The sequence below is a fragment of the Myodes glareolus genome, chromosome 2 (assembly GCF_982192425.1).
Source record: "Myodes glareolus chromosome 2, mMyoGla1.1, whole genome shotgun sequence".
NCBI classification, from domain to species: domain Eukaryota; kingdom Metazoa; phylum Chordata; class Mammalia; order Rodentia; family Cricetidae; genus Myodes; species Myodes glareolus.
In genome coordinates this window covers 134,086,362-134,101,648 of record NC_142027.1, presented here as the reverse complement: position 1 = coordinate 134,101,648, position 15,287 = coordinate 134,086,362, and the positions used below count along the sequence as shown (strand labels likewise).

Below are 15,287 nucleotides of genomic sequence, written 5' to 3'. Positions count from 1 at the left end.
GGGTTCGGTTCCCAGGACCAACATGGTGGAAGGAGAAGACCGATGACAAAAAATGGACCTCTGACCTCCACATACATGCTGTGGCACGCAAGTGTACCAACACACATGTGCACGAACATACACACACGCGCACGCATGCATACACACACACACACACGCTCACACACACGCACACACGGGAGCACACTCTCACACACACTCTCACACACATGTGCACACACACGCGCGCACATGCTCACACACGCACACACACACATGCTCACATACACGCTCACACACACGCATGCATACACGGGCACACGCGTGTGCGCATGCACACACACCAAGTGTAATTTTAATTTTTTTTTAAATGAAAGCCAAGAAATGAAAGAAAACAGAATGGCGCAGCGCTCCCATGGGGAGGAAGGGTGTTCGACATGCAGAACACAGATCTTGGAACCAGGCTCGGCTGCACATAGTAGAGACACCACTTCCTGGCTGGGGAACCCCAGGCAGATCATTCAACCTCTCTGTGCCTTGTTTGAACTCTGCTGGGGGTGGGCGGGGAGTGTGGGGGGGGTGTGAGTACAAGCCTCGTGTACTGGTAGAGCAGACACTGGGGCCAGACAGCTGGCACTCCGTTGCCATTCCTATGGCTGGAAAAGAGATTCCTTGAGAATACAGCAAAAGAGGCAAAGAAGTCTATGATGTCATTTCATCACAGAATGTACAACTATCCGTACAAAAAAAATTTAAAATCATTAAAATCAACCCTGCACCGAGGAAACAGGTTTGGAGAAACCAAGTCATTTGCGCAAGGTCACACAGCAGGGGCAGAGCCAGAGGCTGAACGGCAGAGGGGCTGGGCTCCACAGCTGCTGGCTGGAATGAGGGGGAGGTTGGGCTTGGAAGGTTAATTCAGGGGGGGAGGTTATGTTTGTCAGCCAGCTCCTGTCCCTGACACCTCAGGCCACCACACAGCCACCATGCCAGTCCTCTGGGTTGCTCATTAATCCTCATTTCACCACTTCAGTCCCAGCTGTGCATCCTGTTCCCAGGACAGAGGGACCTTTCTGCCTCTGACACTTGCTGGGCACCCTCGGTCACAAGTCTCACCTCATAGTCCTCTCTGCATGACTTCTGAGTCACTAGGTAGGACCAGGGACCTGGCATGAGCCACTAAGTAGGACCAGAGAGGGACCTGGCAGGTGAAGCCACCAGGGCAGCCAGTGAGCCGCGACTGAGAGCAAAGAAACCTGGGTCTTCCCACACACAACACAGCGTGGTTCCTCAGCCAAGTTCAGTTTGATCATCGCAGACCTGAGAATCCAACCTTCGGGCATTATTTCTATCAGCCGAGCTAAGCTATACCATCCTGTCTGAAAAGTCACCGTTCTGTGGTCACCCTATCCACCCAGCCAGCGCCCAACAACTTGTGACTGAACCTCCGATGTATTTGAGTTTGAAACCCTGGCAGAGACTCCACCACTACAACTCATTTGTCCAGACAAGGGAAGGAGTTAGTTTGTGACTAGTTGGGTCATCCAGCACAGAGACCAAGGACCAAGTTTTGAGGGACAGTCAACCTGGGTGTGCCTCCCTAGAGACTTAAAAATGCATACCTAAGCCAGGTATCGTGGTGAATGCCTGAAATCCCAACATTTGGGAGGTGGAGACCGGATAATCAGAAGATGAAGGCCATTTTTGGCTACAAAGGAAATTCAGGGCCAGCCTGGGCTACAGGAGAACCCGCCTTCAACAAACAAACCCGTAGCTAATCTGGGTATAGTGGTGTGCACCTCTGGTCCCAGCACTCGGAGGCTGAAGCAGGAGAATGAGGAGTTCAAGGCCAGCCTGGGCTACTTAGTGAGACCCTGGCTCATAGAACAAAACCCCTTGGACTTCAGAGAAACGGAAAGAGTTTGTGACAGATGAAAACATTGGTGTGGGGAGGGCTGGGACAGGCCCTGACCCTGCCGTCCACTGCCCCTGAAGGGATGCTATGGGCTGGAGCCCCAGAAGGTTCCCACATAACTCAACAGCGACTACCCAAGCTGCTTTGGCTCCTGTATTTGCTGCAACCCCTAGGAGAAGGGAAAAAAAACGAAAAAAAAAAATCCTAGCCTTGTCGTCTCAAATTAAGCAGTGTACGTGCCCTTGGGGTGTGAGGTTCTTTCGCCCTTCATTTGTCAAGGAGCTGTGGCTTTGTCTCTCTCGGGGTCTCTAAGGGCATGGGGTCTGCCCAGCTCCCCACGTCCAGCACGGGTCATCATGGGTCACCATGGGCAATGATAACCTTGTGGAGAAGCTCCAGCTATTGCCAGGTCCTGACCTTGGCTTGGTGGCTGATTTTACACATCAGGGATCAGCAAAGACTGTTTGTCACTAGGAATGACGCACAGTGGGAGTCAGCAACGGACGGTGCCACCAGGAAACCCTAGAGGGTTCTTGGAGTCTCCACCCACCCAGCGAGGGTGGTAGCAGGTGACCACGGTGAAAAGCCCAGTGGCTGCCAAGTCCCCCAGCAGGGACCACAGAGGTTGGACACAGAGTCCCAAACAAGGGAGACTCCCTGTTCAGACAAACTCTTTTCTTTTTTTAACATTTTAAAAAAATGTTTTTTTAGATTTATTTATTTATTTGGGGTTCTGTGTACGTGCCATGGCACACATGTGGGGATCAGATAACAATCTGTGGGAATCATCAGGCTTGGCAGCAAATGTCTTTACCCATTGAGCCGTCTTTCCAGCCTTGAGTGTGTGTGTGTCTGTGTGTCACGTTTTATTTTTTTCCAGACAGGTTCTCATGTATCCCAGGCTAGCTTTGAATCCACCAGATAGCCAAGGATGACGTCAAACTCCGGATCCTCCCGTTTCTGCCTCCCAAGTGCCAGGTTTACAGATTTACCACACCTGGCCGCTTTTTCCTTTTCTTTAGAGACACAATCTCTTTCTGTACCCCAGTCTGGCCTCAAACCTGTAGCAATTCTCCCACCTCGGCCTCCTATGTGCTAGGGTGACGGGTACGAGCCACCATGCCCATGTGACGCCTGGCTCTGCTTCAGCAGCAGTTGGGATAGAACATGTTTTGTACACGAGGTTATGTCATGGCCTTAGTGCCAGGAACAGAGATGGCAGAACAAGGAGGGTTGGGTGTCATTTGTGTTACCCTGGGGTGGTTCTTCAGACGCAGCCGTTGGTATCTGGAGCTGTCCTGGGCATTGCGTGTAACTAAGTATGATGTTCTCCACTCTGATACGTCTAACGTATCTCCAGGGATTGTCCCCCCGGATATAAAAATCATACCACCTTGAGATGCTGGACTGGATTGAGGTGGGAAGTAGGCCTGTGTGAAAGGGCTGGAAAGGGGTGGTGAGGGTGGGGCTGGGAATATGGCTGAGTTGGCAGAGTGCTTTTCCAGCATGCGCAAGGCCCTGTGTTTGATCCTCAGTACCAGGTAAAGTAGGCCCGGTTGGCACTCACTTATGATCTCAGCATTCCGAAGGTGGAGGCAGGAGAATCAGGAGTTGAAAGATACCTTCAGCAACTGAGTGAGTTGGAGGCCAGCCTGGGCTACCTGAGACCCTGACTCAAATTTTAATCTAAAAATAATGATTATCTAGACCCTCCAGGTGTATCCAAACTGCTCGGTCCACTTGACTGTCCCCAGTCCGACCCTCTCCATCAGCTCTGTGTTCCCTAAAGACTAAGAGTCCCCAAGTTAGCATCTTCCAAGTTACCCTTGCCCTGATGACTCTCAGTGAATGCCATTTCCCAGGCCTGTTCTTACCTACAACATGGATCAAAGGAGATCCATAGCATGGGACCAGGACCCCATTACTCTGGCAATAGGGTGCTGGTACAGAGAAACAGGAGATGGCTGTATCTACCCAATGGCTTTGTGTTCCCTTGATTGCCTTTTGCTGTCTTATTGCTCTAGCTAGAACTTCAAGTACTACTCTATTGAATAGATAAAGAGAGAGTCGACAACCTTGTCTTGTTCCTGATTTCAGAGGAATCGCTTTGAGTCTCTCTCCATTTAGTTTGATGTTGACTTGCTGTATAATGCCTTTATTATGTTTAGGTATGTTTCTTACACAAGGGCTTTGTGATATCCATGTTACCCCAGCTTGCCTATCTCGTGCCTTTGACCCACACCCTGTGGTCATCCCTGTTGTGGGTGATCAGGGGAGCAAAGACAATATGTAGCTTGTTCTGCCTGGGAGGGGGGTGCCAGGGCAAGCTGACTGCGCTATCGCCTCACTGTGTCCATCAGTATTCTTGGCCCAGACACCAGGACAAGAGAGCTTTCTTGGGGAGGCCAGAGAAAGAAGCAGTTGAACCGTCTGCCTGTAAGTGTGCATGCGTGCATGCATGCATGTGTGTGTGCATGCATGCGTGCTAGTGTGTGTGTGTCCTTGTGGATACACAGGCCTCTGCACACAGTCAGAAACAGGCCAGAGGCTTGGAGTAGAGCTGGAAGAGATTTTAGGTGTAAGACCTCCCAGTTCTAGGTCATGGACAGGGATGGTGGTGTTGATGGTGATGATGGTGACTGTAGTAAAGATGGCGGTGATGCAGATGATGGTGCCCATAGTAATCGTGGTGATGGTGATGATGAAGGCTACTAATACACACTGGCTGCCTGTTCAGTTTCAAGATGAGAGACCTAACACACACTCACATCTCCAGAGCCTGGCGCAGAGGTGCTGGCGTCAATTCCCATTTACAAATGAACAATCAAAGGCTGTGGGAGGCCATCTTGCCCAGAACCTCATATCTAGTAACAGCAGAGCCAGGGCTTGAAACCAATCCCCTGGGTCTTACCCATCTGCCCTTTTATATGTAGAGTCCCTAGAGGATGGAGATAAGTAGCTCTGTCTATCACAGGCTTGGATGTCCTGCCCAAGTCCCACCTCTCTCTATCTCTGGGACCTGAGCCTCATTTCCACTCTAAACAAATGTCTTTTATGGTTTGACACTAATTTGGGGTTCAGTGGCTGAGTCCCATTCTCCCCTCCGTCCCTTCTTTCTATTTTGAGACAAGATCTCACTCTTTAGTCCAGGCTGATCTCAAACTCGTAGTTCTCCTGCCTCTGCCCTTCTGGGATTGCAGGTGTGAGGCACCATGTGGCTGGGCGGTGGCTGTTTCTTGGCCACATACTAAGTGTCCAGCAACTGCCCAGCTTTTCTGTTGCTGTGAGATGGACCTCAGGGTCCCTGGCAATGGCTCTTTAGTGCTATCCCCACCCACAACCCCAGGTCCCACAGGTTCTTGAGAGATCAGTGTCTTCATTTGAAAGTGAAGAAACCAGGAGGAAAGGGGAGGTGGACAGAGTTGGAGGGCAGGATGGAGACCAGGCCTGAGTGCCCTCCCCTGCCACCGCCCCGTCCTGGACCAGTGGGCGTGGCTTTGGGGCGTGGCCTGCCGGGGCCCTTATTGGCGGCCCCGAGGTTCCTCTGGAGAATAAAGGCCTGGAGCTGAGCGTCCTGCCAACCTTCTGCTCTCCCAGGACACAGACACAATCTACCTCTCTCGCTGCTCCGTCCAGCTCCTTCTGTGCCGGGTACGTGGCCCCCAACCTCAGCCGTACCCCAGGACTGACAGCCAGGGACAACCAGAGAGGGGTACCCAGGAAAGGGGTGAGGGGCTGGGGCACATTCAGTTCAAATCTCCGTGTTCTGAAAAATGGGATGATGGTAGGACCCTCCAGCTCAGGATGTCAGAAGGGTGAGATGGGACAGGCTGTGTTTACTGAGTGCTTGCATGAGCCAAATGACAAGGGAGGGACTTCTGCCCCAGAGCTCGCTGCTCCACACCGTTTGCCAAGACTCCACCCCCCACCTCCACCCCCATCTACCTTACACCTTTTCCTCTCCTGACTCTTACCATCTATGGAGCTGGATGGGACTGGCCTCTGGGTGGGAATCAGTAGGGAGACCTGAGAAATGGACAGTATCCTGTCCATTTCTCCAAAGGTCCCCAATGTTGCAGCCTGGGGCAGGGACCAGGTAGCGCTCCCCAAAGTCACCTGGAAGGGGTCTGCATGGTGGGATCCACCCACTAACCAGAGACTGCATTAGGTGAGCCTTTTAGGTCCAGAGGAGGTCTGGTGTATCAGGATGGGACCTAGCTAGGAGCTGGAGGATAAAGCAAAGAAATTTGGAGGTATCCTTGTTTGGCTTGCCCTACTTCCCTATTATTCAAGAGGTCTACCAGAAAGAGGCGCCTAGTGGGCTTGTCTGTAATCTGAGCACTTGAGCAGCAGAAGAATCACAATGACTTTGAGTCTATCTCTCTTGAGACTGAGGCAGGAGGATCACAATAAGTTTGAGTCTCATACATGCACAGGTACACGCACACATATACAAATGCACACATGCACGCACACATGAGTGCTCATATATGTAGGTGCTCCCAAAAATCACCATCTACCTAGGCTTGATCCTACTTGGCTCTGGATCTCTCTTAGGGCCTCTCATAGGGCTGCAAGGTGACAGCGGCTGAGCCAGTGTTAACCCAAATGCTTCCTCACTGTCGAGACAACCAAAGGGACCTCATGGTGCCATTAGTCAAACTGGAACTTGTCATGTAACCTTGAGAGGATTCCTCTCAATGTGGGAACTGTGTGATGAAGGTGAATCAGGGCTCTGTGTTGCCTCTCTGGTCCCCACGCCAGGAAAAAAGAGTTCTATTTATAAAAAACTAAGAGCTACCAGGTGGTGGTGGTGCACACCTTTAATCCCAGTACTCAGGAGGTAGAGACAGGTGAATCTGACTTCGAGGGTAGCCTGGTCTACAGAGCAAGTTCCAGGATGGTCAGGGCTACATAGAAAAACCCTATCTTAAAAAAGAAAGAAAGAGAGAGGGGGGAGGGAGAGGGGAGAAAGGAAGAAAGAAAAGAGGAAGGAGGGAAGGAAGGAAAAAATGTGAGCAGCATTGAGAATCTTTCACAGCTTGATGCTGGAGTCTCAAGTCTTTTTGTTTTTGTTTTGAGATAGGGTCTTATGTAGCCAAGGATGACCATGAATGACTAATGTTCTTGCCTTCACCTCCCAAGTGCCAGGATACAGGCCTGCACCAGATCAAAGGCTCGTTTGGAAAAAAAAGTGTGTCTAACGCCAGGCATGGTGGGGTATACCTGTGATCCCAGCAAAGGGAGACTGAGCGCTTATATACATAGATGCTCCCAAGAGTTACCATCTGCCTAGAATGAGAGTCAAAAGTTCAAAGCTAGCCTAGGTTGCATAGTAAGAATATACTGTTTGTTTGTTTGTTTGTTTGTTTGTTGTTTGTTTGTTTTTAGCATATGTGGGGTTGGGAGATGGCTCAGTCTGTAGAAGGGCTTCCGGGGAAAGCCCTTCCTATTAGGTCTTGTGTCCATATCCCCAGAACTCACATCAAAAATGCCAAGCACAGCAAAAAAAAAAAAAATACCTACAATCCCAGCACTAGAGAACAAGGGACAGAAGGATCTCTGGGGCTTGGTGGCCAGCCAGTCTAACTGAATCAGTGAGCGCCAGGCTTAGTGAGAGACCCTGCCTCAAAAAATATGCTGGAGAGCAACTGAGGAAGACACTGGATATTGGACTCTGCACACATTATGTGCATGCATGCAAGTACACACACACACACACACACAGTGTGTTTAAATAAGTAATATATAATAGGGCAAAAATGCTGAGCATAGATGGGTACTGTGGACCCAAGGGCCACTCTCCACAGGGACCCCACTTGGCCCATTTCTTTCATGTTTGTTGACATGCTCTGAGCTCATGGAAACAAATGGACTGAGGTTGGTTCCTGGTGACTTTGCAGAAACAGTCCTTGGCTGGCCACAGCCTTGCTTTATCCACACCCCCATCTTGTGACTCATTCTGAACCACCTTGTGCAAGATCTTTCCCCTAAACTTGCCCATGACTGCAGCCTAAGGATGTTTGTGCAAGACCCTTCCCCTGCACTTGCCAAAATTTGCAACCTAAGGATGTTTATGCAAGACCCTTCCCTTGCAGTCTAAGGAAGTTTCTAAACTCATGACCTTCCAACTCTGGGGATAGAAGGGTCCCAGCTGAGATTTTATTCTGTGCCCTTCCTTTATCATCGTGGGTATGAAGGGGGGGTCATAGAGCTCAGGAGAGCAGCTGTCTTGATCTTTTGTATCTCCTTCCTGCCTCCCAGCCATGGCAGCCCAGGAGCCCCTCCACGTGAAGACCCCGCTGCGTGACAGCATGGCCCTGTCCAAAGTGGCTGGCACCAGTGTGTACCTAAAGATGGACAGTTCCCAGCCCTCAGGCTCCTTCAAGATCCGAGGCATCGGACACCTCTGCAAGACGGTACAGGACAGGGTGGCATCCTGGCAGAAAGGGCACTTCCTCCTACCTGACAGTTCTAGAGCCCAGTATGCAGATGTACACCCAAGATCGTAGCACCCAGGAAATTGAGGCAAGAGGGTGGAAAGTGAGTAGCATCCTAGGCTGCACAACAAGACCTTGTCTCTGATAATAATAACAAAATAAAAATAATTAATAATGGTAACAATCTTAAGGGCTGGAGTTCAGATGGCTCAGCAGTTAAGAGCACTGGTTGCTCTTGCAGAGAACCTCAGTTCCCAGTATCCACATGGCGGCTCCCAAATCCAGGGGATTTGACGCCCTCTCTGGTCTCTAAGAACAAATACACTCACGTTCACATAAACAGAAATGAATAAATATTGGGCGGGAGAGTTAGCTAAGCAGTTAGGAACACTTGGGGCGCACTCTCAGCATCCGAGTTGGTGGCTCACCTGTAACTCCAGCTCCAGGGCATCTGATGCTCTCTTCTGCCCTCTGCAGGTAACACATGCACACATACACATAAATAAATAAAATAAATCTTAAATAAAAAACAAAATCTTTCTAAAAAGAAAATAATTTTAGAGTAGGCTACACATATCAGGGTTCCCTCTGGCAATGGGGTGCCAGCCCGTGAGAATCCCTCAAGACACCTGCTCCCTTGCCCCAGATAGTCTCCTTGGGGAAGACAGGCCCAAGGGAGGGTGGTTCAGACACCAAGAGGAGGGAGGTGAGTTCAGTGTGGATGGAAGATGCTCCAGTGGGAGGGACGAGCCTAGGTAGGGACAGAGAGGAAGCCTGACCCCTCCTCTTGTCTCAACAGAGGGCAGCACAAGGCTATAGACATTTTGTCTGCTCTTCAGGTAAGTGGCCAGGAGGCTTTCTCTCCCTTCCTATCCTGGACAGTGTGTCCTGAGGCCAGGTGCATCACCTCTCTGGACCCTGGTCTCTGCAGCAATAAACCCACTCAAAGAAGTCCATATTTGGGGTTCCAGAAGTCACCTAGGATGAGAGGGGAGTCCAGAGCCTGACAGGAAAGGGATGACCAGTCCCACCTGGGGTCCCAGACTCTCCTTATCGACACACACCCTCCATTGCTACCCTGACAGCGGGCAATGCAGGCATGGCAACAGCCTATGCTGCCAGAAGGCTGGGCATCCCGGCCACTATCATTGTTCCTAGCACCACACCCACCCTCACCATTGAACGGCTCAAGAATGAAGGTGCCACAGTTGAAGTCGTGGGAGAGGTGAGTGCAGACCGGCAGGGGCAGGGCTGAGAGGGGTCCTGACAGCTGGACAGAGCCCCCATCATTGCAGTCTCTTCCCGCAGATGTTGGATGAGGCCATCCAACTGGCCAAGGCTCTAGAAAGGAACAACCCAGGCTGGGTGTACATCCATCCCTTCGACGACCCTCTCATCTGGTAAGGTGGGACCACCCCGCTCCTCACTGTACCTACCTGCCTTAATGTGTGGTTCTCCATGTTGCACACCCAATGTATACAGGAAAAAAAAACACACACACAAACATTCAGATGCACACATCAGCAATGGAGGGGGGTGTCCCCAGATAGAGATTTGGGGAGATCAGCTCATCTGGGGGTGACTAGGAACAAATGAGGTGGGGATGCATTGATGAAGGTAACTCAAACGCTAGCATCTGCCATGGGCAACTGAACCTCGGGCCCTGGGGACCCTGAGAGTCTGTGGGGAATGAGCATCTACAGAATGTACCCACGGATGGGTAGAAGTGGGGGTTTCGTCCACCCACTACTTCCGCAGCCCTGCTCTCTCTCGGGCAGATGTCACCTACACAGAGTTCAGTGAGGCTATGGCTGGGTGGGGAGAGGGCAGGCGACCAGTTCCGAGGGCCACCACTGCCTGGGACGGAAGCAAATATGGGCCTCATCTGGCATCTTCAAACACCCCTTGTGTCTTAGGAAGCCCAGCCCTGACCTGCCACCCTTCTCCTGCCCAGGGAAGGCCACACTTCCATCGTCAAGGAATTGAAGGAGACGCTGAGTGCCAAGCCTGGGGCCATTGTGCTCTCGGTTGGCGGCGGGGGCCTGCTGTGTGGAGTTGTCCAGGGGCTGCAAGAGGTGGGCTGGGAGGATGTGCCCGTCATCGCCATGGAGACCTTCGGTGCTCACAGCTTCCATGCTGCCATCAAGGAAGGAAAGCTGGTCACCCTGCCCAAGATCACCAGGTGAATCCAGGCACCTCCCTCCCTGTTGTGCATGCAGTGAAAATCAGACTTTGGTCATTTGTCCTGAGCTACCCAGGCACATGCGTGGGACACCTGAGCCTTGAACACGAGTCTCTGTGTGGATAATGGCGGGCAATGCCGATCACTTCTTGAGATCCTTATGCCTCACTACTTTGCTGGACACTTATCTGGTCTCCAAAATATGCAAGACCCTGGCTGATCCTGGACACAGGGTGGGAAATAAAACACCCTCTCGCCCGCAAGAATTTATAACCAAACCCCAGATTTGAAGCTTAAACAAAATTGAACTTTGTTTTTCCCTACTTAAAAAAAAGAAAAAGAGAAGGCCTTGTAGGGAGAGCTCCTTGAAGCTGTGGGCCAACTTCCTTGAGTCCTGCTGCACCACCACTCTGAGTGTGCTGACCTAGGGCCCAAAGTGGCTGCTTTTGTGCCAGCCAGCACAGCCACACCCCGTCTGAAAACAGGAAGTGAGGGCAGAAGGATGCACCTAAATTTTTTGTTTTGTTTTTTTCAAGACAGGGTTTCGCTGTGGCTTTGGAGCCTGTCCTGGAACTAGCTCTTGTAGACCAGGCTGACCTCAAACTCACAGAGATCCACCTGCCTCTGCCTCCTGAGTGCTGGGATTAAAGGTGTGCGCCACCGCTTGGCAGATGTACCCAAACTTTAAAGACAAAGTGGGGCTGCTCCTCGACTGACAGTAGGGTCACGCCTCAGCAAACCCATCATTAGCGTTAAACCTGGTCTGCCTATCTAAGCTGTTTGGCACACAGCACTCTCAGACCAACCCTCAGAAGTCAGAGCTGTCTATACTTCCTCTATTGCCCACTGGGCAGAACTTGGTTGTGCAGCCACACCTAGCTGCAAGGGAGGCTGGACAAGGTTTGCACCAGACATCCTTGAGGGCCATAGAAGACACTTCTAGGGAGACAATACTTTTTGTCAGAGGGAGGGAAGGCTGAATCAGGTAAAGGATTTTTCCAGATTTCGGGGAATGATGTCACTGTTGAGACTGGCATCCTGGTACACTGCTCTTTCCTGCCATGGAGTATGGGTGCAGTAGCTGGCATTCAAGCAGCCATTTTGGCCCCTAAGTTAATGTGACCTTGGGACATCCACTGCCTGCCCCACCTTTGTTCCTGATTCCCCTTCTATAAAACTGAGTTTGGGGACTGGAGAGATGGCATAGAGGTTAAGAGCACTGACTGCTCTTCCAGAGGTCCTAAGTTCAATTCCCAGCAACCACACGGTGGCTCACAGCCATCTGTAATGAGACCTGGTACTCTCTTCTGGTGTGCAGACATACATGCAGGCAGAACACTGTGTACATAATAAATATTCTTAAAAACTGAGCTTGGGAAGCGTGTGGCACTTGATCCTTTAGGATGGGAGGGGACTACCTGAGAAACTCAAGTAAACCCAGGGACTGGGGATTCCCTCTGGAAGGCTCTGTGGAAGAGGAGGCCTTCACCTTGAGCTTGGCTGGTTGGGGCAGAAAGCAAATGAACAGGCTGGGGACAGGACACATGTGAGCCAGGCCAGTGTGATGGCGGAGACCACTGTGCAGGCTCCCAGAGGTGGGCAGAGGTTGCCCAATCCCACCCCTCACCTGTAGTTCCTGCCTCTAACGTGCATCCTTCTGCCTTGTCTCCCACTCCCCTCCCATCTCCCAGTGTTGCCAAGGCCTTGGGTGTGAACACTGTGGGGGCGCAGGCCCTGAAGCTGTTTTACGAACACCCCATTTTCTCTGAGGTCATCTCGGACCGGGAGGCTGTGTCTGCTATTGAGAAGTTTGTGGGTATGTACCGAGGGACCTTTTGCCCTTCATTTTTCCCTCCTCGGCCTAGAATGCCCCATGAGTGGAAGCTGAAGCTAGTCAGTGGTAAGAACACCGAAGTCACTCATTCGTGAGCCTGCATCTGCTTCCATCAGTTACTGGACGGACGCTCACCGCTGACAATTAGGGTAGTCACCACTCTGGTGACGTTAGATGGCCAGGTTGGGCACCCCCTCCACTACTGCTAGGAGTCTTAGCTGGCGTCATCCTGGTGGATTCCTAGGAGCCAAGCACTGGGCTGAGCTCCAGGAACCTGTTGGAGAGAAAGGGAGGATTGCACGAGTCCGAGGGTTAAGGTCATCACGGGATCCCACAGAGACAGCTGACCTGAGCCTGGACCAATAGCTAGGGAGCCTTCATGGGACCAACCTAGGCCCTATGCATGTGGCTGACAGCTGTGCAGCTTGGTCTGCCTGTCAGGCTCCTAGCAGTGGGGTCAGGACCTGTGCCTGGAGCTTGAGCTGGCTTTTGGGTACCTATTCCCCATGCTGGGTTGCCTTGCCCTGCCTTGGTGCAGGGGGAGGAGCTTGGTCCTGCTTCAACTCGGTGTGCCATGCTTTGTTGACTCCCATGAGAGCGCTACCACTTTCTGAATGGAGACAGGGGAATGGATTGGGGTGGGGGGTTCGAGGGAAGTGGAAGGGAGGGACCAGGAAGAGAGGAGGGAGGGGAAACTATGGTCAGTATGTAAAATAAATGAAAAATATTTTAATAACAAAAAAAGTGAGGCTGATAACCATGATGGCAGGGAAGACAACCAGCCTCCCAAATGTCCATTTTGAGCTTCCTGGTAGCCAGAGTCAGAAGGGAAAGCATTGAGATGAGTTGGATTCGGAAGTGGTCTAAAATGGAACTCTCTTGGTTCAGCCTGGAACAAGATGTTCATAAGGAACTTGGTGGTAGTGGTGCACGCCTTTAATACCAGCACTCGTAAGGCAGAGGTAGGCAGACCTCTGTGAGTTCAAAGCCAGCCTGGGCTACTGAGTGAGTTCCAAGACAGCTAAGGCTACAGAGAAACCTCTCAAAGAGAGAAAAAAAGGCCAAAAAGGATGAAAAATGACACACTGTCAGCTACTAACAAACACAGCTTGCTGCCCCACACCTAGGCATCTGTGACTCCCCTCAGGTGCCGAGAACTCTTAGCACAGGCTGAAGAAACTGAGGCTGGAGTCAGCCTACACAGTCCCAGCCACAGTGAGAGGTCTGGTCCAAGACCAACAGTGCTGAGAGCTGACCAGCCCCCTTCCCCACAGATGATGAGAAGATCCTAGTGGAACCTGCGTGTGGCGCGGCTCTGGCTGCAGTGTACAGTGGCGTGGTGTGCAGGCTGCAGGATGAGGGCCGGCTGCCAAGGCCGCTGACTTCACTGGTGGTGGTTGTGTGTGGCGGCAGCAATATCAGCCTGGCACAGCTGCAGGCTCTCAAAGCACAGCTCGGTCTGAATGGGCTGCCCAAGTGACCCCGCACCCTAAGTAGTGTGGGCAGAGGACGCACCTGACAGTGGCTTCACCCTCCTTTACCCGTGTTTATAATGTGCACTTTTTCACTGTAAATAAATAATATATATATATATTTATAAAGCAAAGACTTTAGAGTTTTGTTTGTTCTTGACATGTGGCCTATGTGCAGCGTAAGCCTCCAGAGTGCTGCTGTAATGGACATTGGCCTGCACCCTGCCACAGCTGCCCTGGCTCCCAGAGGAGCTCCCTACCCACGTACTAGTCACTTGGGTCTCCCAGTGGACTGGTGTAAGAGTGGGGCCCACACATTCATCAATCTGGAGACGGGACCACAGCTAAGCCACAGAGACCTAGGGTAGGGCCAAAGCAGCTGCGAGATGTGCAGACAAAGATACCACATTCTAACATGAAGTCCTTACTAACAGGACAAGGACATTCTTAAAACACCTGCAGCCCGACCCATGTGCAAGAAAACCAACCCTGTACTCTTGTCTGCAGGGCAGGAAAGGTGAAGTGAATCTGACCTCCCCTTCCAACAAAACTCAAAATACATGACAGACTCTGGGCTGGCTGGGGCAGAGCTACCCACACCACTCAGGACCTCAGGGCCCTGGCAGAGCAGGTCTTTCGCTCCACTGCCCACCCCAGCATGGCAGGGCTCTAGGACGCTGGTCTATGTCAGTGCAGTTAGCTTTTGTGCATATCACAAAGGGACACTCCCTCACTTTCCTAACACAGTCCAAGTACTGAGGGCTCAGTGAGATCTACTGTGAGTAAGGGTAAAGCCTGTATTCCAGGGAGTGCAGCTCACATCTCCCAGGACCCCACCAACAGATTAGGCAGGAAGAGGACTAGAGCACAGACCTCTGGTTCACAGGTTGTGAGTTCTCAGCCTGTGAGACCAAACAGGGAGGACTTGGTTTCTTGTGGGTCTCTGGACCTCACAACAGGACTTAGGATCTTGGTGGTCAGCAGGGCAGGCCGGAGTAGGACCCAGAATACAGCACATGAGATGGATACTGAGAGAAAGGGTTGATGGACAGAGGGACTGACAGGGATAAATGGACACACAGGGAGGAACAGACAAGCGAACAGAGACAGACTGTTCGCTGACAGATGAAAAGCAGACAACAGGCATGGTGGCCCACACATGTAAATCCAGCACGCGAGGGGAAGGCACAGTGGTCACAAAGTCAAGACCAGCCTGAGCTACAGAGCAAGGGCTGTCTCAGAAGCGAAAGGAAAGGGTGTGCGGTTCTGGCTGGGTGAGTAGGTGAGGATGGGTGCTGGGAGGGCTGGACAGATGGGAGAGCGAACGGGTGAGTGGGTGGACGGATGGGGCAGGCGGCTGGCTATGCAGACAGACAGTGGTAAGCGGGTTGGCAGAGGAGTGAAAGGACAGATGGACGGCGAGAACAATGGGCAGGGCGTGGTACAGGGCCCTGACCTTCACTGC

The 15,287-nt window shown here is 51.7% G+C and overlaps 1 protein-coding gene across 1 annotated transcript; it reads left to right on the top strand.

Annotated features, from left to right (window-relative positions):
* The first annotated feature begins 5,419 nt into the window (after positions 1–5,419).
* On the top strand, positions 5,420–13,956 carry Sds (serine dehydratase). The gene is made up of 8 exons (XM_048422516.3): positions 5,420–5,545; positions 8,159–8,313; positions 9,134–9,173; positions 9,420–9,559; positions 9,643–9,734; positions 10,289–10,516; positions 12,208–12,332; positions 13,625–13,956. Exons 2-8 carry the CDS (start codon positions 8,161–8,163, stop codon positions 13,828–13,830), a joined length of 984 nt encoding a protein of 327 aa, XP_048278473.2. The 5' UTR covers positions 5,420–5,545; positions 8,159–8,160; the 3' UTR covers positions 13,831–13,956.
* The last annotated feature ends 1,331 nt before the right edge of the window (positions 13,957–15,287 follow it).

Bases quoted from the DNA above. Each gene is read 5' to 3' on its own strand.
- Sds (XM_048422516.3), top strand. From the start codon at position 8,161: ATGGCAGCCCAGGAGCCCCTCCACGTGAAGACCCCGCTGCGTGACAGC. The intron at 9,560-9,642 runs GTGAGTGCAGAC...CTCTTCCCGCAG, and splicing joins CAGTTGAAGTCGTGGGAGAG to ATGTTGGATGAGGCCATCCA. The intron at 12,333-13,624 runs GTATGTACCGAG...CCTTCCCCACAG, and splicing joins TGCTATTGAGAAGTTTGTGG to ATGATGAGAAGATCCTAGTG.